Source organism: Saccostrea echinata, unplaced genomic scaffold, assembly GCF_033153115.1.
Source record: "Saccostrea echinata isolate AGI-Se365-2 ecotype Australia unplaced genomic scaffold, CSIRO_AGI_Sech_v1 ptg000002l, whole genome shotgun sequence".
Taxonomy (NCBI): Eukaryota; Metazoa; Mollusca; class Bivalvia; order Ostreida; family Ostreidae; genus Saccostrea; species Saccostrea echinata.
Window position 1 is genome coordinate 24,873,930 of NW_026889751.1, and position 26,836 is coordinate 24,900,765.

Sequence of the window (26,836 nt, forward strand, 5' to 3'; positions counted from 1 at the left end):
AAAGATAAGTTTTTGTTTTATTTTTTTTTAAGAAAGAAAAAAAAATGAAGATTGATTTTTTTTTGTCGACAACAGTTACACATAGCAGTCAGGCATGTTATACTCTCTGACTAAACATCTCCCAATTCCATACATACACTCTTTTTTTTTTTTTAATATGTAATATTTTGTTCCTGGTCAGATTATATAGAGCTATACAATACAAATCACAGCTTTTCCTTCCCATTTCTTGTTAAATATGCTCAAACACCAATAGTTCACTCACAATATTGTATAATCAAAATGTCAGCCATTTACAATACAAACATATCTGTAGGAAAGAATTTTCTTTTTAACTAAAACATAGAGTAAAAAATGAGAATAAGATGCGTTTGTAAAAACAATCATGTTACCGAACAGAGTTTTCTAATATGTTTATAGAATTCAAGATATGACGAAATGTCGATGGATTAACAGACAGACAGACAAAGTGTATCAATCATTAATGTGTTTTCCTGAGGCATCAGAAAAATTGGATCATATAAAAAATTTGTACGAAATTTTTTTTTTTATACTTTTTTTGTTGATAAAGATGCATTATAATAAAACTAGTGACGTTTACATATTATCTCCAATTCCCCCAAAAAATGAAAGAAAAAAAGTGTTACACCGGAAAAAATATAATGGGAAAAACATACTACATACCTAGTTACACATTCACTGCAATGAAACAGGATAAGTGGAGATTTACAAAGGACAAATGAGATCACTAAATGCTCTTGTTAGAACTGTGAATAACATAGTGTACATTTAATGTAAGTCTTCCATATTAGCACTGATAAATATGGCGCATTAGTTTCAACAAAATTACAGAAGTATAGATAAATCATTCATATCAAGATTACAAAATTTATATTTTTTTTTTTTTTTAAAAATTCAGTTTTTCGAATCTATTTACCCATACAAGTGACTTCTTCTTGCCACCAGCACTCTCTAATCAGAACTTTGATAAAAATCTCAATGTTCAATCTATTGTACTTAGATTATCACCCAATCATCTCCAGTCATATGTACCCTTTTCATACAATACCAAATTCACACTACAAAAGAAGTAATTTCAAAATAATTATAAACACCTTTCCCTACCGCAAGCATGGCCCAAATTGGGCCACATATTATAATGAACAAAAGCTTGTCCTGTGATATGCAAACAACTTAAACAAATACAATAAATTAAATGTGCATAATGATGGTGGTCCAAAGTTTACCCATGTCCATGCAATGTTTCTTTCAAAACAGCACTAACTGTTGTCTAGTGAATTCCATTTTCATTTCTCTTTGAATCTAACTGAATTTGTCAAATATATCCAATACAATAATTCTTTTTCCACATAAGAATTTCATTCAATATAACTTAGTGGAGATATTTACTGCACCAACACTTAAAGCTACATAAAAAAAACAGAAGAGTAAAAAATACAGAAAAATTCTATCATATGTCGTATTCCCCAAGATATTGCAAGTTAATTATACCATGCCGACAGAAAAGTTTATATGAAATCACATCAGTAAATGAAGTCTGCAATATGTTTATTGGCACAAAACATTACAATCATCTCCAACACTTGTTCATGAACTAAAAGCAGATTGTGAAGTTACTTACAGAACATACACTTTAACTTCAAACAGTTTTTGTAGCAGTACATAAACAATTTTCTCAACTGTACCATGGAAAAAAAAGCCCATTTTTTTCCCATTAAAAAAAAAAACAGAATTATATCCTAGAAATTAACAATATAACAATAACATTTTCCCTTGATTCGCTTACCCTTAAATGAACTCGCTACAAAACAGTGAAATAACCCAATCCTCAATCATTCCAGAGTAATTTCCCTTTGACAGTGTGATTTAGTAACCTGACTATCATGATCTATGATCTGGAATGCATTTGTGTCTATTACAGGAAAACTTAATGACTGTTTTTTTTCTTTTAAATTCCATGATGATTTTCTCAAAGAACAAACACAGATTGAGAAACCATTCTCCTCTTTTTAATTACGGAATCATAATTTGTATGACCTCTAAAGGCACATGCACTCATCCTATTGCAATAGCCAGACTCCCAATTTTTTCATATACAAATTGGCAACATGAACCGAAATTTACAAAAACTTTGCATATAAAAGATGAAAAAGTGGGAGGATTTTCCCAAACCAGTAAGCTTCATCACTTAAAATAGCATTAAAGGTAATTCCAATATCAATTCCTGAATTCAGAGTATCATCCAAAATAATTGAAAGAAAAAAACCCAATATGCATACACTTACTGTTGCCAATTTTTTTCTCAATTTTACAAATAATTTTTTATTTTTGTTTTTGTTATCCACATATTGTTCAAAAAATGAGAAAAAAAACCTCAAGTAAAAAAAAACATCACTAGAATTTGGCTATTGTTCACATTTTCCTTTATAACAATTGAAAACATACATCAACATATCAGTAACACAATATTTTAAAAAAAAAAAAAGATGACCAGATTCTATCACAGATTTCTTGCTTAAGAATAAGTGAATATACACAGGGAATAAGTGAAAAAAAATCTATGGGGTGTGTTTCTGGAATGCAACATTTCCCTTTTATTCATCTTTTCTTTTTCCTTCACTGTTTAAAAGACATCTTGATAATACATTCATATAGGCCAGAATAAAGGAAAAAAACACAATATTTTGATAATCTTCAACAAGTCCCATAATACACATGTACACTACAGTGCAGAGTATCCCTGCGTTATAATGTTTCATTTCAGCGGGAACAAACATATAGTTTTCTTTCAGGAACAACATAAAACACAGCTTTGGCATCTATCAACTGATCCAATATTCAACAGTACCCTCACACTCAACATCTTTTTTTTTGATGACAACCATACAATTTACATAGAAACTAGAGGGGAGAAAAAAAGTTTAAGATTACTTATAAGTGCATAGTTTATTCAGAATTATACCAAAATAATGGTCAATAAACTCAGAGAGAGAGAAAGGAGGGGGAGGAGGGTGTCCTATCACAGTGCTTTATAATAGATGTGTTTCCTGTCTTTTTCCACCAATGGGGAAGGCCTCAACACAACAATAATCTCGGAAATTTTACCCATGATACACTGCAAGTCAACTTAAATCAGTACAGGCGATCCACAAACTGGACATTTCTGATTACTGATAAATAACAATTTTTTTTCCCTTCTGCTTATTTCCATTACCTAACACTTTTACTCCTCACTATGTGAACTACATAATCTTAAAAAAATATTCTACAACCAAACAAATTGAACATAATACATATATAAGTACACCATAAAAATATCGTGTATATAGATACAATGTACATTTATAAATATGTATAATTGATAATTGTTTCATTCATTAACCTGGGCATCTACAAATTAAAAATTAATACTCGGACAATTGCACGCACAATCATACACAAACACACACACAAAAATAAGACATGGCTACATGATTGACTTGCAGTATTCCAGGTTCACAATTTTGTCTCCTCCATTTTGTTTGTTGCATTATGGTCCTCGGTATGGCATTTGATATTGTGTCTCAGTTTGCACTCTGGCTCTCGGCGGAGGTAGACAGATAGTCTTCACTGCGTTTGTGAGACTCCAAGGCCCTAATCATGCTTATGTCATGTGGTAGTTCTGATTTCCGACGAAGTAGCGGCTTTTCTTTCCCTTTCTTCTTCGTCATCTGAAAAAGAGAATTATTTCTTTTTAAAGACTTACAGTAACGCAAAAAAAAAAAATAATAATAATAATAAAATAAAATAAAATTCAAACCTTTCGCAAATACAAAGAATTATAACATCTTTCTCATACTGTTCTATAAATTTTAATTTTCATTAAAAAAAATTACAATTCTTATTAAGAAGTTTACTACATCAGAGCACATTTTGCCAGGTACTTATACCAACACAATTTGGATCTATTTTTATACAGTGGGCAGTATCACTGTCTCAGTGCATCACAAAATGACTATGTCCCTATGATGCCATTCAATACAAAGGATGCAGTAATACCACACTGGTTCATATCAGCAATTCTTGTTTCTCCCATATGCTACCCCCCCCCCCCCCCATCCCTCTTCCCCAACAAAAAATGAATTTTTGAAGGGACTTCCCATTGCCACATTTTTGATTCACATTCTTAACCAAGACTTTATTCACTAGATATTTTAATGTATTATCCCAAATTCATGCAAACAAGCAAATCCAAAGAATTTTTGTTTTCTGCCTGTAAAATGACAATAATTAATATATTTATATCCCGTTTCTCTGTAAACAATTACTTGTAAATTTTCCAACTAGCTAACATCATAAGCAAATCCTTGCAGAAGTTTGTTCTCATACTTTACTTTTTTTTCAGTTAGATAAGTCTATCATAACATTTTCTGAGGTAAAAAAAAAAGCACCATTTTAAAACTTGCAAAACCCAGCTTTAGTAAAAAGCCGTAACAAATGAATCAGATTTCTATAGGGAAAAGCAAAGAATTCTGACCAGGTTTTAATTTAACTATGACTTTCCAAGAAAGATGCTGCATTCTATTCATAATATTTCCAACGATAAATAAGCTCATTCATAAAAATATTCATGCTAAATACTATATATTTTGACATTCAGCAAGATACAATCTTCAATCTCTCTCTTTTGCGAGTTATGAAAGCTGTGCCTGAGTGAATTTACTTGGAAGTCAAGATGTTATAAAAAAGACAATAAGTTGGTTGACGCAGCAGATATTTTAGGCAATTTTCTATTTAAAGAATTGTTTACAATATTTTCTTGAAGGCCAAAGAAGCAGGTTTGAAAGCCACCCTTTGATTGGTGCATTGTACACAATATTTAATATCAAACTTCTCATTGGCTTGGGAATAAAGCTCATAAGTAACAGGCAATGTGATTAGCATACAGGTCAGCAGCACACTATATAACCTTCCTTGTGTATGTATTTTCATGTGCAGAGTATCCCCCCCCCCTTTTTTTTTTTTGAAGCAAGACTGCAAGGAATAAATCTTTTCTGTGGAGGTCTTTGAAATATCACAGCAATGAGTACCGAAGCACCAAATGCACAGTCTTTATCTAACATGGCCCATGGGCTACAATGCTCACCTCAGTCACCTTTGCCTTGCTGTTTTTCAGAACAGTGGCTCCAAACCCATCCCCAGGGGGCTTGATCTACAAGACCTCTGGATGGTTGCTTAATTATTAATATGACTCATCATGACATACTGGTCTTTACACAAATTTCTCTTTAAAACATTTTTTCATCCTTATCAAAAAGGTTTTTCATATATTCCTATGTTAAACTTTGATCTTCTATGGTGACCCAAACCTGCCCCCTAGGGTCTTTTGAACATTTGAATCTACACAACTTGGGAATACTTACATGTTCAGATCACTGATCATGGTCCTGTTGTTTTTGAGGAGGAGATTTTTTAAAAGATTTTTTCCTATATATTCCCATGTTAAACTTTTATCTTCTTTTCTGGGCCCAACCCTCATTCATTACAGAAGATTTCATATAAGTTTCATCCTTTCTGGCCAAGTGGTTCTTGAGAAGACACCCTCCCATTTTTTCCATTTTCTTGATTATCTCCCATAGAAAGAGGACAAAATCCTTCATTTAAAAAAAAGCAGCCAAGGATGCTTTGTGGCAAGTTTGGTTGAATTTGGCCCTGTGGTTCTGGAAAAGAAGTCGTAAAAGCCAACACATAGACAAATGGACAGATAGATGAAAGGTGATCAGAAAAGTTCACTAAAACCTTCAGTTCAGGTGAGCTGAAAACTGAAAAGTATATAATTTTCATTTATTTTTTCATTTGCATTTGTCAGTTAGTATTAACAATGAACAGGGGAAAAAAATTAACAAAACTTAATAGAAAAAAGAGGACTTCAAATTAAAGTTTTAGAAACCATTGCAATGAAATTTTAAAATCTAAAAAAATTCCAACAGAAATACAAGTTTGACTAAGGGAATGACTTTCCACCCTACACAAGACATATATGTACAGTTACAACCACAGGCAACATCTTCTTTCTCAGATAGAAAAGGAGTGTGTATGAAACACTAAAGTAAATTGAGAAACCTTTTATACAACTCAAATCTACAGTGAATAATTCATCAAATTTGGTATAAGCAACATTAAGAAAAAACCTGGATGGAACTTGCATAAATTCTGGTATTTATTAGAAACCATGCAGGAGGATTTCAGAATCTCGAAGGAAAGGACTTGTTTGTTAAGATCTCCAGGGGGGTGTCAGATTTTTTTCTCTCAATGTTAGAAGTGTCAAGCCAAATGAGCAGGGATTGTGAATGACTTTGTCCAGTTATATAGTGTTGTCCAATATTTAGTGTGGTCAGTTATTGTGTGTTTAGAGGCAGAGGACAAACCTGAGAATTTAGCATTTATCAATCATTGCCACGCTTTTCATTAGTCCACCATGTTGAGCCCTAAAACGAGACGCTGCTAATTTTACACCATCTTAACTAATTTCTCTTTTTGATACTACTCTAAAATTAGACTATGGTATGTTAAACACTGATATACTGAAAACCTGAATACCTTAAACCTAGGAAATACTCTTGACTTTATATAATCAAATATCTCAACTTTGATATCTCCAACTCGGTGATATTTCATTGATTTGAAAATCATGCAATGTGTGAGATATCAAGGCTTGATTGGACATAAAATCTCTTAGCTCTATTTAAATACCAGATTGTACTGTTAATAGGTGAAATATTCAGATGAGTATTAATCTCAGTATGTTAATGATCAGAGATGTGAGATGTGAATTTACACCAGCATATGGTATTGACAGTATTTAAATGAACATGTACATTGCACAAGAAAAGTAATGGCTTTGCTAGAACATAATTTTATGAAGAAAAAAAACGTAAACATAAAACCTTTGATAATATTTCCTAGCCCTGCCTTATCAAACTTTATCCATTACCTTGCAAGGGTAAAGAGTGGCCACAAGAAGAGAGCTACTCCAGAGAACATTTCTGGACAAAAAGTAAAACTCTTCATAATACATGTAATGGCTATCCCACCTTCCAAACAATAAATCGTCTCTCAAATGTGTGTCTGGTAAGTGAAGGCATTGCTTACACAAATGAATGAGTCATAAATTAAAAGGTATGCAAACTAGACTATATCAAAACACAGCAGTCATTTCAAAAGTTGAACAACAAGTCACCTAGAAATGATGTGAATAGAGAAATGATCACGGTAGACACATTCAATGCCATTTTTTAACTTTATACTCAACTCTTTGACAAGTTTTTACATCACAAAGATCTTCCCCTCCCATACACAGGCACTTGGGGGATGGACAGCCCCCCCCCCCCCTTTTTTTTTCTTTTTAAATTTGGGATCAACACACCTTTTTCCTATTATTGTATTCTAATTTGCACTAGATGTTATCGATAATGTAACTCTTTTGTCTCATCCCCCAAATGCCTGTGCTCCCATACCTAAAATAGGAAATTTTTGTGAAAGTTCCCCCCTTTCCCATTTATGTTTAAGTGTTTCACAAAATTCTATTCACATTTTCCAGAGGGTGGAAACATGACTCTACACTGAGGTATCAATCAGTTGGGGATATCAGAAGATAAATATCGAAGAAAGAGATTTCAGGTTATAAAACGAAGCACAAACATAAAACAAAATTAATCTTACCGAGAGCTGCACAAAATTAAAATGATAAAATAATCAAATATTTATGTTTTCATCATTATGAATCTGTAAGGCTGATTTTTAAGTAAACAATATCATTAAACAATGCAGACAAACAGTATATTTCATCCAAAAAAAAAAAACAAGAGGCCCAAGGGCCTTAACGGTCACCTGAGTATAATACAACAATTTAGAAGTTAAATACACTGATAGATGAAGCATTGTTGCCCTAGCCCCCCCCCCCCCCCTCAAGAACCCCAAAAACTGAGGCCATATATTTAAAAATTTTGGAAGAGGCATCCTTGTCTATCATAATCATGCACTTAGTTTGTTTAAATAATCTCCAGTAGCAGAGAAGTTTTTCAAAGAATCAATGCATTTTCACTATATAATCAATAGAGCCCCGCCCTAACACCAGAACCCCTGACCCTGGGGCCATGAAATTCACAATTTTTGAAAAGGCATCCTTATGCGTTTAAATAGTCTCCAGTAGCAGAGAAGAAGATTTTCAAAGAATCAATGCATTTTCACTATATAATCAATACAGCCCCACCCTAACACCAGAACCCCTGACCCTGGGGCCATGAAATTCACAATTTTTGAAAAGGCATCCTTATGCATCATAACCATGCACTTAGTTTGTTTAAATAATACCCAGGAGCAGAGAAGAAGATTTTCAAAAAATTAAAGCATTTTTACTATATAATCAATAGAGCCCCGCCCTAACACCAGAACCCCTGACCCAGGGGCCATGGCTTTCACAATTCTGGAAGAGGCCCACCTCCTCATCATAACTACGTACTTAGTTACTTTATTAAATACCCAGGAGCAGAGAAGAAGATTTTCGAAGAATTAATGCATTTTCACTATATAATTTATAGAGCCCTGCCCTAACACCAGAACCCCTGACCCTGGGGCCATGAATTTCACAATTTTGGAAGAAGCACTCTTGCTCATCATAACTATGTACTTAGTTCCTTTATTTAATACCCAGGAGCAGAGAAGAAGATTTTCAAAGAATTAATGCATTTTCACTATATAATCAATACAGCCCCACCCTAACACCAGAACCCCTGACCCTGGGGCCATGAATTTCACAATTTTGGAAGAGGCACTCTTGCTCATCATAACTATGTACTTGGTAACTTTATTTAATACCCAGGAGCAGAGAAGAAGATTTTCAAAGAATTAATGCACTTTCACTATATGATCTATATAGCCCCACCCTGGGGCCAGAACCCCTGACCCTGGGGCAATAAATTTCACAATTTTGGAAGAGGCACTCTTGCTCATCATAACTATGTACTTAGTTCCTTTATTTAATACCCAGGAGCAGAGAAGAAGATTTTCAAAGAATTAATGCACTTTCACTATATGATCTATATAGCCCCACCCTGGGGCCAGAACCCCTGACCCTTGGGCCATGAATTTCACAATTTTGGAAGAAGCACTCTTGCTCATCATAACTATGTACTTAGTTCCTTTATTTAATACCCAGGAGCAGAGAAGAAGATTTTCAAATAAATTAATGCATTTTCACTATATAATCAATACAGCCCCGCCCTAACACCAGAACCCCTGACCCTGGGGCCATGAATTTCACAATTTTGGAAGAGACAGTCTTGCTCATCATAACTATGTACTTAGTTCCTTTATTTAATACCCAGGAGCAGAGAAGAAGATTTTCAAAGAATTAATGCACTTTCACTATATGATCTATATAGCCCCACCCTGGGGCCAGAACCCCTGACCCTGGGGCCATGAATTTCACAATTTTGGAAGAGGCACTCTTGCTCATCATAACTATGTACTCAGTTCCTTTATTTAATACCCAGGAGCAGAGAAGAAGATTTTCAAAGAATTAATGCATTTTCACTATATAATCAATACAGCCCCGCCCTAACACCAGAACCCCTGACCCTGGGGCCATGAATTTCACAATTTTGGAAGAGACAGTCTTGCTCATCATAACTATGTACTTAGTAACTTTATTTAATACCCAGGAGCAGAGAAGAAGATTTTCAAAGAATTTATGCACTTTCACTATATGATCTATATAGCCCCACCCTGGGGCCAGAACCCCTAACCCTGGGGCCATGAATTTCACAATTTTGGTAGAGGACTCAATGCTTATTACAATGATGCCAACAGTTTGACTGCTTCATGTCCGGGAGTAAAGAAGAAGATTTTTAAAGATTGCATTATTTTTGGTGGTTTTAGCCCCACCCCTCAGGCCCCGGGGGGGCAGGGACCATGAAATTCACAATTTTTGTTCCCCTTCACCCATAGATGCTATATACCAAATTTGGTTGAAATTGGTTGAGCGGTTCTAGAGAAGAAGTTAAAAATGTTCAAAAGTTAACGCACGACGGACGACGACGGACAAAAACAGATAGCAATAGGTCACCTGAGTGACTCAGGTGACCTAAAAAATGGAAATTCCACATAATGTCTACTCTAATCAGGAACTTGAAGAAGGAAATTGTCTAATAGACTACCACTTCTACATGTAGCTATCTCGTGATGTAAATCAAGCGAAGTCGATAAAAATACGGATAATCCTATGACATGTAAAGCAGGCTTATTCTTACCATAAATTACTATCTGCCAAGCATAGCTGGCTAAAATATGAAAAACCTTCTTCTTTAATAATACCAACAAGTACTGCTATCTCACAAAGGTTTCGATTATTTTACCTTTTTTGATTATTCAGAAAATGATTCTCCTACACATCAACTACTTCTTTTTATTTCAACTTCTTTGAGATTTACAAGAACACCTACGTTCTCTCTTCAGAAACCTATACGTTACACATTATTTCATTCTGTAAATGGATTTTGATCGACTCCCTTGCCCCAAAAATTAAAACACAAATATTCATAAATTCTCTTTTTTCTAAATGACCAAACACTCTACAATATGATACTCAATTTCTGGGTGATTTAGCAAAAAATTCATAAAAATGGTCCATTCTTAAGGACAAAAATCTTAATTTCATGCTATTAATTCAAACAATGGAACTTTAAAAAAAAAAGTTTCAATATGCCCATGCCATTGAAAGGCAAATAATTTTTTTTTACATTACCTAAATTCAATGCACAAATAAGAATGTGAAGTCGCTGCAGAGACAGAATTTCCATCCATGAAGATGCAAATAAAACTTCTCGTTAAGACAAAATTAAAATTTGTTACCAAGAAGAAAGGCACCTACATGTACATTGTATCTCAGTCAAGGACTACACAAAGCAATACACACATACCTCGCTCGCTTCTTTTTGTAACTTTTCAAAATTCGCCATGATATCGCCGTCATTGTCCTCTACACTGTTCGGCGTCCCTGGATTTCCAAATTTCTCCGAATTTAACGAAGCAAACTGCTTAAACTGCAGAGAAAGAGAGAAAAAAAAAATACGTCATCAGGCTTACTTCTCATACGTCTCAGTCAACAACCTTTCACAATTATAAATTTATAACATTAAACAAATGCACCAATGCAATTTTTTTCAGATTTTCCTCAGAATGCATCTCTTTATGACCATTTTGTAAACCAGTCTTCATAATTTACTTGAAACTTTAGGGAAAACATCATCTTATTAAACATACTTGCGGATTTCCCATTGCCAGATTTTGAACTTTACACCAGTTGTCTTCCCTTTGTTTATTCTTTTCTTTTTCCCTACAAGATACAATTGACAATACCGTAAATAAACCTATATTTTACAGTTGCTTTACATTATCTGGAGTACACTGAGATATCCAGTTGTTTTACATTATCTGGAGATATCACAGTTGCTTTACAATATCTTGGATCTTAGATACTCACTTTTGTCTCTCTGTTTTATACTGTTGTGTACAGTCATCAAAGAGCTTCTGGTTCATTTCCATGAACAGTTTCAGAGCATTATAGATGAGTCCATGTATAGTTCTGCAAAACCAAACACCAGTTAATCAATAATTTTGTATTAATTAGAAAAACTAACAGGCATTCAATGTACATCTCATATTGAGGATCATTTCCAAATTTCCAATGTAAATATTGTTGAGACATTATAGTTGATGATTCACTATATGCAAGGCACACAAATGGCAAATCCAAATTCAACTTAACACATTTCTTGAAATTTAGACATTATCATGCAGAATTAATAAAGCTTGCAGAACAATACTTTATGAAAATCAACTTCTTAAGTGTGAACTGAAATATCTGTACATTCAACCATACACACAATCTGCAAAATTTCAAATAGAGGTTCATGCTTCTTATTAAAATGGCCACAGAAACAGGATATGCCGAGAATAATGATGACTGGCAATGAGTTAACACAATCAAACCACACACTGATTAATGAGTAAGCAATTAAAGAAAAAATGACAACACTCTACACAAACAAGCTTTTCTGAAACCAACAGATTTTTAAAAGTCTTGATTTTGCTCTTTATTAATCAATACTAGGGTATCATCTTATTATGTGGCACACTACTAAAGGAACACATTTAGGCCTACTACTTCTGAAAGAGTACTGAAGCCACAATCATAATTTTCTTCCCCTAGATTTAACAACAAATTTACAAACTTCCTATGGGTACGATTCCCTCACAGTGCTTAAAGGGGGGTTGAGAGAGGAGGGGATGATAAAGGGGGAGAGAAATACACAAGATTTACAGAGTTATCTTACTTGTTCCAATGTTCCTTGCTCTTATACAAGGCTGGAAACATAATTGGCAGGATTGTGGACGCGTTATCGCTAATCAGACTTAGGATGTATTCATTATTCCAGAAGTACAACGCTCGCTCAGCCACCTGCAGGTTAAGTAACACAAAATAATTCAACAAACAAACAAAAAAGAAAATACAAATGTTACGCAACCAATCAGTAAACAAGCGCTTTTAAAAGGAAAAACAAGAAAACAAAATTCTTGTTAGTTCAGCTATATATAAGCAATTTCTGCTTGGTTACTTGCAAAAATCCCCCCCCCCCCCATTCTCAAAAAAAAAAAAAAAAAAAATGAACACACTGTTGTTTGTTGTTAAATAATGCTTGTTCATCCCAGTAAATACATACTATTTACCACGAATATGGTCTCAAACTGAATACCTTGCATCTTACAGAATAAAAATCATAAACTTAACAACCCCAACCCCCACTCCCCCCCCCCCCCATTTCTTCCAGCTCTGCAAAACAAAGTAACCAGACAGATTGTTAAATAAAAGCTCCGCTGAAAAATAAAACGAACACTTAAAATATTAATTACAAAAAAAACAAACAAGACCACAAGATGCTGCGGAAGATGAATCCACAAAGCAGAGTAGAAATTGGTCTTACTTATTCCAGTGCTGCTTGGTGCTATAGAGGGCGGGAAACATAATGGGAAGGATAACGCTAATGTTATCACAGATAAGACTCAAGATGTACTCATTGTTCCAATAGTACAGCGCTCGTTCTGCTACCTAGAAAGTCACTCACAAGTCACTTATAACATCATAAAATACCTAGAAAGTCACTCACAAGTCATGTTTCCTTATAACATCATACAATACTGTATAATGGGTAATTTTCGCGATGATACAATTTTTGCTTTCTTTGCGAGCAATTTTTAAGGTTGCAAAAAATGAACTCCCATTAAATTGCCACCAATTTAACTTAACTAAAAATAATGTTATGGCATATTTTCTCAAAAATTGCAATATGCAGAAACAATCCATTATAAAGTATACACAAGGACTTGTAGTGCCCTTATGGGGTCATCAAATTTTGCATCTTGATAGTGTTTGGGTAAATTTTTCATGACCTGAACACCCACCTTGCATCAGATAACTTTGCCCAATCCATGCTTAAAATTTTTGAATATGATTGCTCTAAATGGACATATATACTTTTAAAACTAATTTTGGCAATGTCCATAAAAAATAATTAAATATCAAGAAAAAATTACTCTCAATATTATACAGATGAACTGTGAGTGCCAGAGTAACTGGTGAAGGGTCGTTATAGGTGTGATCAAGTTCTGGTAAAGTGTCAGACATGATGAATCCACCCACAATGACTATCACTATCTGTTTTCTAAATAGTCACAGATTTGGAATATATTGTAAAGCTTTCACACTTCAATAAAATGTGATAAGATATATATAATCTGCATAGCATCAAATGAAGAAACATCTCTGTACAGTGTACAGCAAATGCTGACTTTTTCTTCACTACCATCATTTTTCCCAGCTTTAGCTAAAAGTGGGAGATACATGTATTAATTTGACTCTGTCCATCCTTTTGCTCACAAGTCTGTCATTCTGTCTGTCTGTATCAATTTAATTTCCAGATCTTATTTTGAAAAGTCCTTTAACTTTTGCAATCTTTTTTTCCTCTCTTGCTCCTATTTCTTAATGTCACAAACTTTAAAAAAGCTCCAACTTTACAATAACCCATAAATTTTGCCAACATACCTTCATGCATATACATGTATAATATAATTTTCTGAGAGGAGCATATTTCCGAAATAAAATATAAGCAAAATACATGTGTAATGCACCAAAATTTCAAATATTACCCAGTTAAGTTATACAATAATTTTTTTTCAGTTGAAGAAATTCATTATATGCAAACCTGGAAATGTGGACTGGAGACACATTTAGCTAACTGTTTAAAAAGAGGAACCATGATTTTGTTAAATTCTGCAGGTTCTATCACATCCATTATTTCTTCTAGTTCATTCAGGAACATCACCTGTCAATCAATAGATTACACAATTTTACATTTATTTTACAAAGGTTTGTCATGTGTAAACATTCAATAAATGTTTCACGAAGAATGAAAGAAATATGTCAATACACATTGTGAAATGTTCTGCTATTCAAAATACACAGTGTTGAAATAAATAAGAATGCTATAACACACCTTCACTTTTGTTTTGTTTAGTTTTTTAATTGGTCATTTCAAAATATGGAAAGAATTTAACTTTGGAAATTAAATAAATAAATACTTATAAATTTCACCATCCAGTAAATCGATTACCTCTTTTGGACTGTGTACTTTTGGCCAGTACTTTAGAAGCCCCATTATTACCTGAAAATTGAAGATTTATTTTCCCTTAATCATCATGATCATGAGAGAAATGTTTTTTTTTTTCCATGTGAGAAAAGTTTACATAAAAATCACAGGAGTATTTTCCCCAAATTCTTTCCTAAATTCATACTTTAATTTCAATTTGCTGATTTTTTCCCTCTAAAACTCTACTCTCCTTTAATCAAAACTATGTCAGTCAAAAGAGATTTAAGATTTACACGCAAATCAAATAAAATCACAAGAATCCATTATGATCTCTTCATACTCGGATGTTAAAGGCTTCATCAAACGTCAGTAACATATATCCACAAAAAGACACAACCTGATCATACAACTCTTTTCATTTCAAAAATTATTTTCTGCTTCAATCACTCCCATTCCTTACCATTATTTACCCCCCCCTTCCCAAATCCCCTCCCCCCAAAACCTACCGGTTCTGTTAAGCTTGGGTCTTTCTCCAGGAACTGCACCACACAGTAAGCTAGCTGTGGGTGGTACACACTGAGGGATTTGGCCTTGTGTAGGGGAAGCAACACCTTCAGTAGGAACACCTTGTGCTCCTCCTTTAGGGGTAATGCAAACCCATTGATGATGCTGCAACAACAACATTTTCAATTCAAACTTTTACCTTTCTTTATAAAGCACTTTTTGAGCATGCTTAACTACATGGATATTCATTTAAAATGCAGTAACTACAGTATGTATTTTCTTCTTAAACTGCCATAATCTATTTCTTATATATTTGAATTCTTTTAAAAAGAGGACATTTTGTGAACGACTGCACCCCAAATTCAGGGGCTTCACTCCGCTCCATCAATACAATATTTCATCTCATCATGCAGGGCTTACAGACATTAAATTTGAAGTAAGGCATATTTACCAGGTAGGTCAAAAAATGTACTGGTAATAATTGGTACACTTCTTGACTTCAGTTATTTAAATATGCCTTGCTTTGAATTTAATAGCTATCAATCTCTTGTCCCCCCCCCTCCCCCACCTAACCCCCACCACTCTATGAGTTGGTGTATCCACGTCCTATACTCAATAAGTCAGTCATAGTCACATACCTGCCTAATATTTCCAACAATTCTGCTATACCATTGCAATGTTCAGTTTCATAAATATATCTGAAAACAAGAGTTACAAATACATGTATTATGAACTATTTGAGTAGTGTTTTAAAAAATAATTTACATTTTTTACCTCTTCTTTAATCAAAGTATCATCATTCATTAAAACAAACCTCCTTATTTATTTATTTTTTTTTTTATAAAAATGACGTACCTGTAAAACATATTGTTTATGTGTTTCCTAATATAAGCTCTCAACCCTAAGAATTTTCCATAGATCCTGTGCAATATAGTTTTTAGAAAGTCCCTTTCCCTGGGGTCTTCACTATCAAATAATTCTAACAGCTGTCAAATGAACGAAAAAGGAATATAAGTTATATGTTACAAACATGGATCAATATATACATGTATGAACAAAATAAAGAGTCTCATGAGACACAAAGCTTACTTAGTCACTCTGTTAATAGGACTATTCAACTGAATTCTTTTTTTTTTTTTTTTTAAAAAAAAAAAACAAATCAAACAAGAACAAATTTTTACTTTCAGTTTGAAAATTCTGTTCCTAGAAAAAAAAAGCATATTTTTCAAAGAAAACAGGAAAATGTAACAGGGATAAAAAAAAAATACGGACACTTTTCTGAAACATGCTCTGCATGCATTCACAGACTTGGAAGAAATTCCTGTTGTAAATTTAACTCCATCTCATATAAAACCAACCAACATTATCTAACTTCTAAATGCCCCAAATTTTAATTTTTCATTACCTACATTAAGAGTACATGTCTACTAAGTGTCCAATATCTTTTTTTAGATCACTGCTGGCTCTAAGTACACAGAAGAAATCGGGGTCCTTGTTTATAACGTAAATCAATATATTGACATCACACCTTACTATAAGCTTTTACACCTGTAATTGTAGATCCTACCTGTAATACAATTCTCTGATTGATGTACTTCTTACCTGTAAAACAAATCTCTGATCTATGTACTTCTTCCCCGTGTTAGGTTGGAAATCCGGTGATTCTAAAAACCGCAGGAAAAATTCATACACCAACTGCGAAAGAAAAAAGATAGCAGATTCAAAATCAAGTATATTGTTATGTTTAAGACTTTATTTTCCTGCAAAAAAACATTAAGACACCTCCTCTGTCCCCTTTTCAAAAACATACATTGTTTTAAATCAAAAAAAAAATGGCATAGTTTCTGGGGAAAAATCCTAAGTGATATATTGACACTGACATTCTTGAAAACCTTAGTGAAATACTATATCTATTTTTTAGTACAAATACTTCACATATTTTTTAAAACTTACAACACTGAACCTATTAGCCAGCTTACTTGTACGACATGACAAGAGATTGATGTACTGACATGAGACATTAAATCTACTGTACCAGCAAGCAATTTTTTTGTTCTCTGATCAATACAATTTAGTTTGCCTTCCGTGATTAATATCTATTGTAAAATAAAGCTCATGATGTCTCGTAGTCTTGAGGAAATCAGAATGGAGGATCTTGTGGATCAAAGCAGGAACATACCGTTTCCTCTTAAATTATAATTAATGCCCCTCCCCCACCCCCACCTACCCTATAATACTTCATACATTGGCATTGGTATCAACCTACAGGAAGCATTTTCACATATATTTTTGTACCTATTCAATTAATCAGTTTTGTCTGCGGATTTCTTTTTTTGCCAAAATAAAGACATTCTACTGAGCCCTATTGATTTTGTCTTCCTGCACTCCCACGATATCTGACAACATTTAATCATGCAGATCTAAACACATCAAACACACCAGATAATCTGATGATAAATTTCTTGGAATTAATTGGAAACAAGAAAAAAATTTGAAACCTTTGATACAATAGCTAAACACAATTAAGTCACAGTCTCTATATTCAGTGAGAGACATTACACAATCCAGATTTAGCAGTGATTGGATTTCATCAAGACTCGGTGCCTAGTTCTAAACCACCTACAAAAAGTACCTAGGAAAGAAAAGTAGATCATAAAGTGGCTCGAAACCCACAAACATATTAGTACCCCCAACAAATACAGCATTCAAATCTAATTTAAAAGTTAATGAATTTGTCCGGTACATTGATTCCCTTGAAGTATGGCATCAAAACTGGATCAAAGCTTGATTAATAACCTCTGCTACTTTTATTCCTTACCCCCCCCCCCCCCCACCCCTCCTACACAGACCATATCCTTGTTTTTCTCAATCTGTTTCTATAATTCTTGTAACCCAATCCTTCACTAGAAATATTAAAATATCGCAATTTCCTGTAGATTTTCACTACACACCTGCAGATGTGGCCATGCAGCTTCTAACGTTGGTTCATCTTCCTCGGGATCGAATTCGGCACCACTCGGGTTAGAGGAGGGTGGTATTGCTCGGAACAAGTTACAGGAAAACTGGATAAAAAAATATACATAAAATAAGTACACTATATACAAGATTTATACAAATATACAACAAAATTAATAAATACCTAGTAAATATGGTATCTACCAATTCTGTTATGGATTCATTACTGACATTATTAAGGAATTTGAACAGTGATGATGCAAGTGATGCAACATTTTTTGCATCTTCAACTCTTACAAATTATTTAGTAATTTTTTTTTTCAACTTGACACTTTTTTTCATCTCTGATTTTATTCCCAAACATTCAACAACTACATAAACATATAGTGCATTCCACTTTACAATGCCAACGAATTTCATTTCCTATGAGGAAATGAACTAAAACTTTTATTGTACTAGTATGTATGAAACTTGAACATGTTGAAATGTTTAATAACCCACTTTAGCTCATAAACAAAGTTTATGCATGATATCCTTCATCAAAGTGTAACTATACATGTTTTAAATGCAACTTTTATTTCTGTGTCATTAGAACTTTAAACCAAAGCCTACATAAGACTGCAAGTATACTTAATCCAATAATTAATGTTAATCAATTAAAAGTCTAGACTATATCAAACATCAATGAAGACCCCAATCACCTTCTCAACAGCAATTAACAGGATACATACTATAATCATGATAATATTGCAAATGTCCATATTTTTTTTTTCACCCCTGGTCAAAGAAAACTTTGACCAAACTTTGAATTCCCTAAAAGCAGACTTTCTCCTTTCGAGTAATATACCATGTTAAATTATCTGTTTTACATGTAATTTGTTCATAAAGGAGGGGAGAAGGAAAATATAATGAGGGCTTCATTTTCTCAGTGCACAATATGGGAGTACTTTGGTCAGTATTGAAACACAGGAAAACCAAACTGTAACCCAAGTTTGAAAAGACAAGAAATGGGCACACTTCAGAGAGCCAGAGAGAGAGAGAAAGGAAAGAGAGATTCTCGTTCTGGTAAAAATCTTTTTTTTTAAATCACAAATTCTCCTTATACTGTGTACACCCTAAGTACTCTAATGATTCAACATTTACCACTTGATCAATTTAGCACTGGTACAAATATTAGAACCGACTGATACTTTGCTTTCCCGTGTATCAAGTGTCCTACAAAGCACTCCATTTATAAAACATTCCGAAGGGTCCTTGTGAGCGAGGCAAGCATTGATTTCCTGGCTGGTAATTAAACCTATTGGGACAGTATTTTTGAGCATCTCTTAGGGATCAATACCCTCCGAGCGGGACATCGTAGGTCACCGGGTTAACTACGTGAGATGACAATTACTGTACGTAACACACAGCATCACCAAAATAATCCGTAATCATGTATGTATATGCATGAGTAAGGATAGATGTTAGGGCCATCCTGTTACCCGATTTGGTAGATGACTGATACAGGACAGATTCCTGGTTGGACTATTTCTGTTGATTTGCTATTGACGGGACAGAGGAAACGGATCTGATTAGGACTAATGACCTTACTAAAGCTATTTATTCACTATAAACCAGAATATATCCAAAGAAGGCTTTGTAGATAGAGGGAAAAAGAACTGGATTGAATGTGGGATGAAGAAGGACTTCATCTTGACTATATTTAGTCAAGCTCATGAAGAATATTTCTCTTTTGCAAGCTGTAAATTTTAGAATCCAACTGAATAATACAGGAATTTATTACTGTTGATTTAACTATTGTACACGGTATCTTTCCCCTTTGGGATAAAATGTCAAAATTCTTTTAGTCACAGCAAAGTTCCTGATTAAACATACATGCAACACTTGAAATACATATATGTTTTTATTTATATGAATATTAGGGCTGGGACGATACAACTTTTTCTATATATCAATATGTATCATGATAATTGAGCCACGAAACGATATGTATCACAATATGTTAGATTGGTTATAAAATCTTTTTTTTTGTATTGAAATTAACAAATCATTTCTTCACAAATAAGAATAATTTATTTAAAGAAGTTATCTCATATTATCTGTTGTAAAACAAAATTATTTTACACATGTCAATTAATTGGTGTTAATTATTATGTATTTCATACTTACATTTATATTTAGCATATTTATTTTATATATTAAACCCAAATTGTTAAGTAAACAAAGAAAAACATACGTCAGAATTTTTTTGCGATATTTCGATATTTCTTCATATGTATCAATATGTGTATCATCCTCACACAGAATAGAAATTATCAGTATCTCGATATATCATCCCAGCCCTCTATTCATATGAATTTCTGATCTTGATCTATGATCTTTTGACCTCAAAATCAACAGCGTTTTTTTTTTTAGGCCATGGGAAGTTGCAATATAAAATTTCATTATAAAAGCTGAAAGCCTTTTTAAAAATATCATCTGGAAATGAAAGTGTTACACACAGACAGAATGTATGAACTTCTGACCCTGACCTTTGACCTCATCTTTAGGCCATACGGAGTTGTGATATTTAAATTTCTTTGCAAAATTTGAGACATCGTCCGGAAACGAAAGTTTTACAGACAGACTGGCAAACAGCTATGTGGATGGATAGATCCAAAATAATATCCCCCACTTTCAATGAAAGTGGGGGGGGGGGGACAAAAACAAGAAATAAACTCAAATTGTGTGTATTTTTTCACTTTCATCTGCAATTAAAATATTAATAAGCCAAAAAGTGTGTATGTGTGTGTTGTGTGTGTGTGTGTGGTGGTGGGGATGTTAAATGAAAAAATAATACCATGTGAATAGCTTCTGGATATATGGCATCTGTGATAACCCCTCGGTTGTGTGTGACAAATTCCACCATTTCATTTAAAGCTGCCCTTTTCACTTCCTTCCATTTCAAGTCACTAAGTGGATCTTGAACAAAGTCAAATAGAACACAGCACTGCCTCAGTTTCTGAATGAACAGTTCCTCTCTTTCTGCAGGGGTAGCATCTGAAAGATAAAGTCAGATGAAGTAAAGATAAAATCTAATGTCTTCAAACATGCACAAGTTAAATACCAGGGATATATCAAAGTATTTGTAATCCTTGCTAGTACATCTGATTTTTTTTTTGGGGGGGGGGGGGGGGGGGGGGGGGGGGGTAATACCCTCAGAGGAATGCACATGTGAACTTTTAAAGGAAATTCAGGAATTAATTTTAGTCTGCTAATCCAGTTGACTGACTATACCCAAAATCGTTAAAGGACATGTCCTTTGGTCATAACCTACCAGTACCTATTAGATTCTTAAATCCCTGCATTTCTAACTTTGGCAAAGAAACATGTTTATATGAAATATTACTTGTTTTTTAAATAATTTTTTACTTATAAATGTAAACCCTGTGACATTTTTGATGTCATACCAGATCTTATTGCAGAGCAGATGTGCTAAATCAATTATTAGATGTTTCCCTATCTGCACTTCGGAGCTCCATTTCTCAGTAACATTTGAATCCAAAACCCGTCAAAACCATGACAAAATGTATTAATCATCATCAAAATTTAATATGTTCCACTTCGGTTTTCAAAAAAAAAATTTAACACAAATTTCATATAAACGTGCTACAGCTGCTAGAAATATTGATCTCTGGGTATAGTTGTAAATTACGCAAGTCAAGATTAACGTTGTTTGTTTACACCACATTGTTAAAATTCTGAGTAAACATTGAACCCTGCTCCTTTTAAAAACCTCCCCTGGTCAGATCTTAAATTGACCTTTTAAATGGTCATCGAATTTATCAATACATTTGTAAAATTCTGCAAGTCATAATCTCATTTAAAAGTATGGCCATTCTAGGACTAATAGGTCTGTAATTTAGTGCACAAGATACAGGACCTCTTGTCAAGTCAATACGACAGGCAATATCTTATTTTATGAGGAAGATGAAGGGGATAAAATTAAATATAACGAAAATATAAATATTTTAGTGCCATTTCACATAACCTCTAGGCCAATATTACACCCTCTCTTTAATGGAGAGCTTCTTAATAATCTTTGTAACGTTACCTTAATCACTTTAAAAAAAGTTTTCAAAACTGTCATCAACGCAAGTAGCAGAAATATATCATTAATGTAAATCTGTGATACTCCACTAAAATTCTGAATCATTCATGCGAGTGCATAAAGGTTATATCACTCTCATGTATGTTACATGAAATTTTTTTCCTGAATCCCAGTTCCTCCTTTGAATTATAATTATCAGATTACAGTATATACACACACTTTTTTCGTCACTTAAACTATGGCTTCCTTCTTTAACTTTTAATTCAGATATAAACAAACGTGTTTGTTTCCCCCTCTAAAATATTGCTTACTATATTTACACAAGGCATTGACTACTGCAGACTTATCCAATACTGCATGGGCAGCTCTTTGCTCTTATTTGCTTTTACAAGAAATTATGTTTTTCTTTAAATCATACATGTAAATTTTCTTTTAGAAATATAAAATGTGATTGCCCGAATAATCAAAATGTAATAAATAAATTTATATTAAATTTGAATTCAAAAGCAATAAGAACATTTATCATTTGGCACATGTACAACCATATAATAAATGCTTATGCAACTCTTTCCAAATATTTTCCATCAAAAAAAAATGTGCATGTGGAATTTGCTGTAACAAATTTGTACAGCAGTTCTTATTCTTGCAGTTCTTTTGTAGAGATGATAATTTATGTATAATTATAATTTTTATGACAATCCCAAGGGAGAAATTTATGATCTTGAATACTTATTAAATTTCAGTCTCTCTCAAAAGTCAAAGGTCAAAATTCTATAAATAATCATGATGATAATTTATGTTTATATAAAGAAAATTTGTAGACATGACAATAGAAATGGTTACATTTCAGCAGTTTTCACCTACTGCATGAAGACAACTCTCTAAACATTGAATGAGTATTTATTTAATGTTGTGTGCATGTGTGAGGTGAATTCTAGGATCTCATATAAAATTAATTTGCTATGAGCTACCTACACCAGAATTAACGATCCCTTAGCTGAAACAAGCATGTTTCTTGCTAGTCAGGGTATGTTTTGGTAACAAGACAAACACTGTGAAATAAAAATGGCATACATCATTTTCAGAAAAGGTATTACAAAATAATGTAACCAAAAATAGATAGGTAATACATTCCTTTGAATGGCCTTGCGATACAGATCTCTAGGTATCTCTGCATCATTCATCTCTTCTTGTGACCCTGACCTTGCTATTTTTGTTTGTGCCCTTGACCTTCTTATATTCATACTGGGGCAGAGTCATGGTAGCGGAGTAGTTCAAAATCCCTTGGCTAGTGAAGATGCATATCTCAGTCTAAGCAATCATCTACTCATAGTAATGCTCAACTTTCCTAATTGAAAAGCATGTACATCTATAGCAGATCTGTAGCTCTCTGGTCTGCAGAGACAGATCTATAGCTCACTGGTCTGAAGAGACAGATCTGTAGCTCACTGGTCTAAAGAGACAGATCTGTAGCTCACTGGTCTAAAGAGACAGATCTTTAGCTCACTGGTCTAAAGAGAATTCAGGATAGACATCCAGAAAGCTATAGAACTTTCCATCCAATCAAGAAAGTATATTCTCAGCGATTTTTTTCTACCCGTTGGGAAAGAGTCCGGTACCGGTTCAATTGGGAAAAATAGCATCGAAGTAAATCGTAGGAAAATTTTCTGTCATTAAAACAAATGAAACATATTTTGCGTCTATTCCAACCTCATTACTAAATTACTCTGTGTTTTAGAGAATAAACAACAAGTATTTATTGTTTTTCATATCAATGTCCTTTGTTTTCACATTTTCATGCTTTCAATTTGTCAAAATGTATGACAATACGCTGTTTTCACCACAGGTCCAGCCATATTACGACTAATCTCTACTTTCAATTTAAGCGGAAGTGAAACAATTAGTCAACTTGTGCAATGTTTCATATAAAAAGAAATACGATGTCATCGTAGTCTGTTGCTTGGCAGTTGAATTAGGAATTTTTAGTCTCAAAATTGGTTTAAGAGTTATTTAATGCCATAAATTCCTACAAATTATGTGAGTTTATAAGAAATTCTCCTGATACTATGACAACAAAACATTTCCCACGACTGTTTCAAAAGCTCTCTCAGGTCTGCTATTGAGACCATAGAAAATTTTGCCTATTTACAATACCTTTATGGTTAGCTACTGGTAACTTTTTGCGATGTCATCTTAAAAATGGATCTTATACTGTAGCACTTAGTTTTTTTGTGCACAATAAATAATCATACATTATTTTGAATGAACTGTAGCTCTCTGGTCATCTTTCTCACTTTATTGTAGACCATTTGAACTACAGATCTGCAGCTTCCATATCTAATGAATAACCATATTTTACTGACAAAGTTATGGTTATAAAATAATTCACATTTTCTATGAGATAATTCTTACTGTAATGGTATTTATTATCATAATTTTACAATTTATGACTGTAAATAGGTCACTAGGTCAATAGGTCACACTGTGTAGGGTGACCCTTATACCCATAAACTTTTTAATAATTCATGCATACTTTTATCATTTAGCAGTATGCTATATAATAAACATTCTAACAATATAAACGTATTACAATGACACAGAACATTATCAATTTTTATAATTTATATTGATATAACGATGATATTTTATTAAATTCTGTTGCGTCAAAGCAAATTATTTCAAGGCCGCATATTTTGTAAATATTTTTCCAAGGGCTTTCAGCAACTAGTGCAAGTCAAGTCACTCACTTTATCATTCAAACCAGTTTTTGATGCTAGTGTTATAACAGATGGATTTCTACTGTATCATGTCTTTACAACTGTATATTTTCCCTTTAATTATTTAATTCTAATTAAGATTTACCAAGCCCTGAAATTAATACTTTCTAAATCTGAAACCAGGTTAATAACTGAAATAATAAAGTTTCATAAAAAAGAGATTAGGAAACTCATTTGTTCTTTCTATGTGTTCTTTAGCATTTGGTTAATTGAGTCTGTATCTTATAGTTTAAAGGGGGAGGGGGCTGCCAGTATGTGTATAGCAATGTTTTAATTCTGCATCACAACTGGAGCTATTTAGGGGGACAAGGGAATGACAGTCTTGGGCCCTCAAGTTTTCTGTTCTTGCTTTTACACTGAATATTTGCCAATTTCTATTTGGTATTACCTACAAGAAACACCATTACCTTCTGCTTGAGGGGAATAATTAATTATGTATGAAACTGCACAAAACACATTTTTCTGCACTGTACAAGATGCATGTTTTGCTTGCATCACTTACCTTTTAAGGGGGGAAGCTTTTGCAACTCTCGATTCTTTGTAATGTTGAAGCGTGAAGAATTTTGTCGCTTGTCTTTCTTGATGTGGGGAGGGCCTGTGAATTTCAACTTTGATATTTGTGTAGGGGGTGGGTGTTCTGTGGAGTTATTTTGTGTCTGCGCTTTTTTCTTTGCCTGTCAAAATTCAAATAAATCATTTCCCTGTTGAAATTCAAGAGAGTCATTAATAACATACAACTTGACAACGAAACAGTGGACAATCAAAATATTTAATTTGACTTTTATGAATTGGTCGCCATGTTTTTAATAATAACCATGTCAAATATGGCTGCCCATCTTGGCACCGACAATTTAGTGAAAAACTAAGGCAACAATATAAACGCTCACCTCCGAATCTGCATTTTCTGTACTCTCTTTGGCACCTGTTTTAGCACTGCCTTTAGTTTTTGTCACAGCCTTCATAATTAAAATATTAGTACACACGTTATAGACTTTGTTTTCCTCGTTGATAGAAGCGGCAAAATAAATAATCTTCTATGTCACAACAAGGAAACTTGTGGCATAATTTTTTAAACCTCGCGATTGCTTCAATGAACAAATAAATATTGAAATATCGAACAACATAATCTTACCGTTTCTTTTTTCGATTCCTTTTTTGGCATATCGTAAGAGAAACGTGTTCCCCTTACAAGAACCTTATTCCCTTCCAACAAGAATACACTGTAGACTCAATATACCAAACAAGCAACGTGATTGGTTATTAAAATCACATGGGCATTCTCAGGGCAGGTAATCGCACAACCTTTCGTGTAAGAATAATTAAAGAATAATTAACAACAAATTTTTAAAAAAGAGAATTCCATGTAACAAATTTGAATTAGACCTACATGATATAAATGTAATAGATCTAAGTAGAGTATACTTTCTACAAATGATTTTTCAATGTAAATTACACTGAACTTTGGATCGTTCGAAGCTTGTATATTATCAGCAAAGAAATGAAATAAAATTATTTAGCCTATAGTGTGTACATAAATATTAAATTACAGTTGCTTATTAAAATTATAGAGTATTATTTAAAAAAAAAAAAGCCAAAAATGCAGATATCTGTTGTTAAATCAACTGTAAACACATTCAAGAATTTAGAATATTGTAATTATAATGTGGCCAAGATATATATATAAACCCTTCTCGACAAAGGTGAGACAATATTAACGGTAACCGTCAGACGTGTATATAGTTAGCAGTCATCCGATGTACAAAAAAGCCTGAATGAAGCAAATGTCTATAGCCTAACCTCCACAC

General features: G+C 33.4%; 1 protein-coding gene across 6 annotated transcripts; it reads right to left on the minus strand.

Annotated features, from left to right (window-relative positions):
• On the minus strand, positions 1–26,297 carry LOC133175360 (serine/threonine-protein phosphatase 2A 56 kDa regulatory subunit gamma isoform-like). Of its 6 annotated transcripts, none has more exons than XM_061310497.1 (17): positions 26,164–26,297; positions 25,919–25,987; positions 25,534–25,705; positions 21,004–21,203; positions 18,161–18,271; positions 16,812–16,904; positions 16,065–16,195; positions 15,848–15,907; positions 15,212–15,374; positions 14,730–14,780; positions 14,322–14,441; positions 12,396–12,520; positions 11,543–11,644; positions 11,323–11,395; positions 10,980–11,102; positions 6,429–6,488; positions 3,523–3,731 (listed from the first exon to the last, which is right to left on the minus strand). In XM_061310497.1, exons 1-16 carry the CDS (start codon positions 26,191–26,193, stop codon positions 6,447–6,449), a joined length of 1,665 nt encoding a protein of 554 aa, XP_061166481.1. In that variant the 5' UTR covers positions 26,194–26,297; the 3' UTR covers positions 3,523–3,731; positions 6,429–6,446. The 6 variants fall into 6 exon arrangements, with proteins under 6 accessions (XP_061166456.1, XP_061166441.1, XP_061166449.1 ...); XM_061310489.1 differs by having other exon boundaries at positions 10,974–11,102; XM_061310472.1 differs by lacking the exon at positions 6,429–6,488 and having other exon boundaries at positions 1–3,731.
• Positions 26,298–26,836: the final 539 nt, after the last annotated feature.

Coding starts and splice junctions, on each gene's coding strand:
- LOC133175360 (XM_061310457.1), bottom strand. CDS start 26,193: ATGCCAAAAAAGGAATCGAAAAAAGAAACG. Junction 15,375..15,847: donor TTGTTGGAAATATTAGGCAG/GTATGTGACTAT, acceptor TTGTTGTTGCAG/CATCATCAATGGGTTTGCAT. Junction 3,732..10,973: donor AAGAAGCGAGCGAGGTATGT/GTGTATTGCTTT, acceptor TCTCTTTTTCAG/ATGACGAAGAAGAAAGGGAA.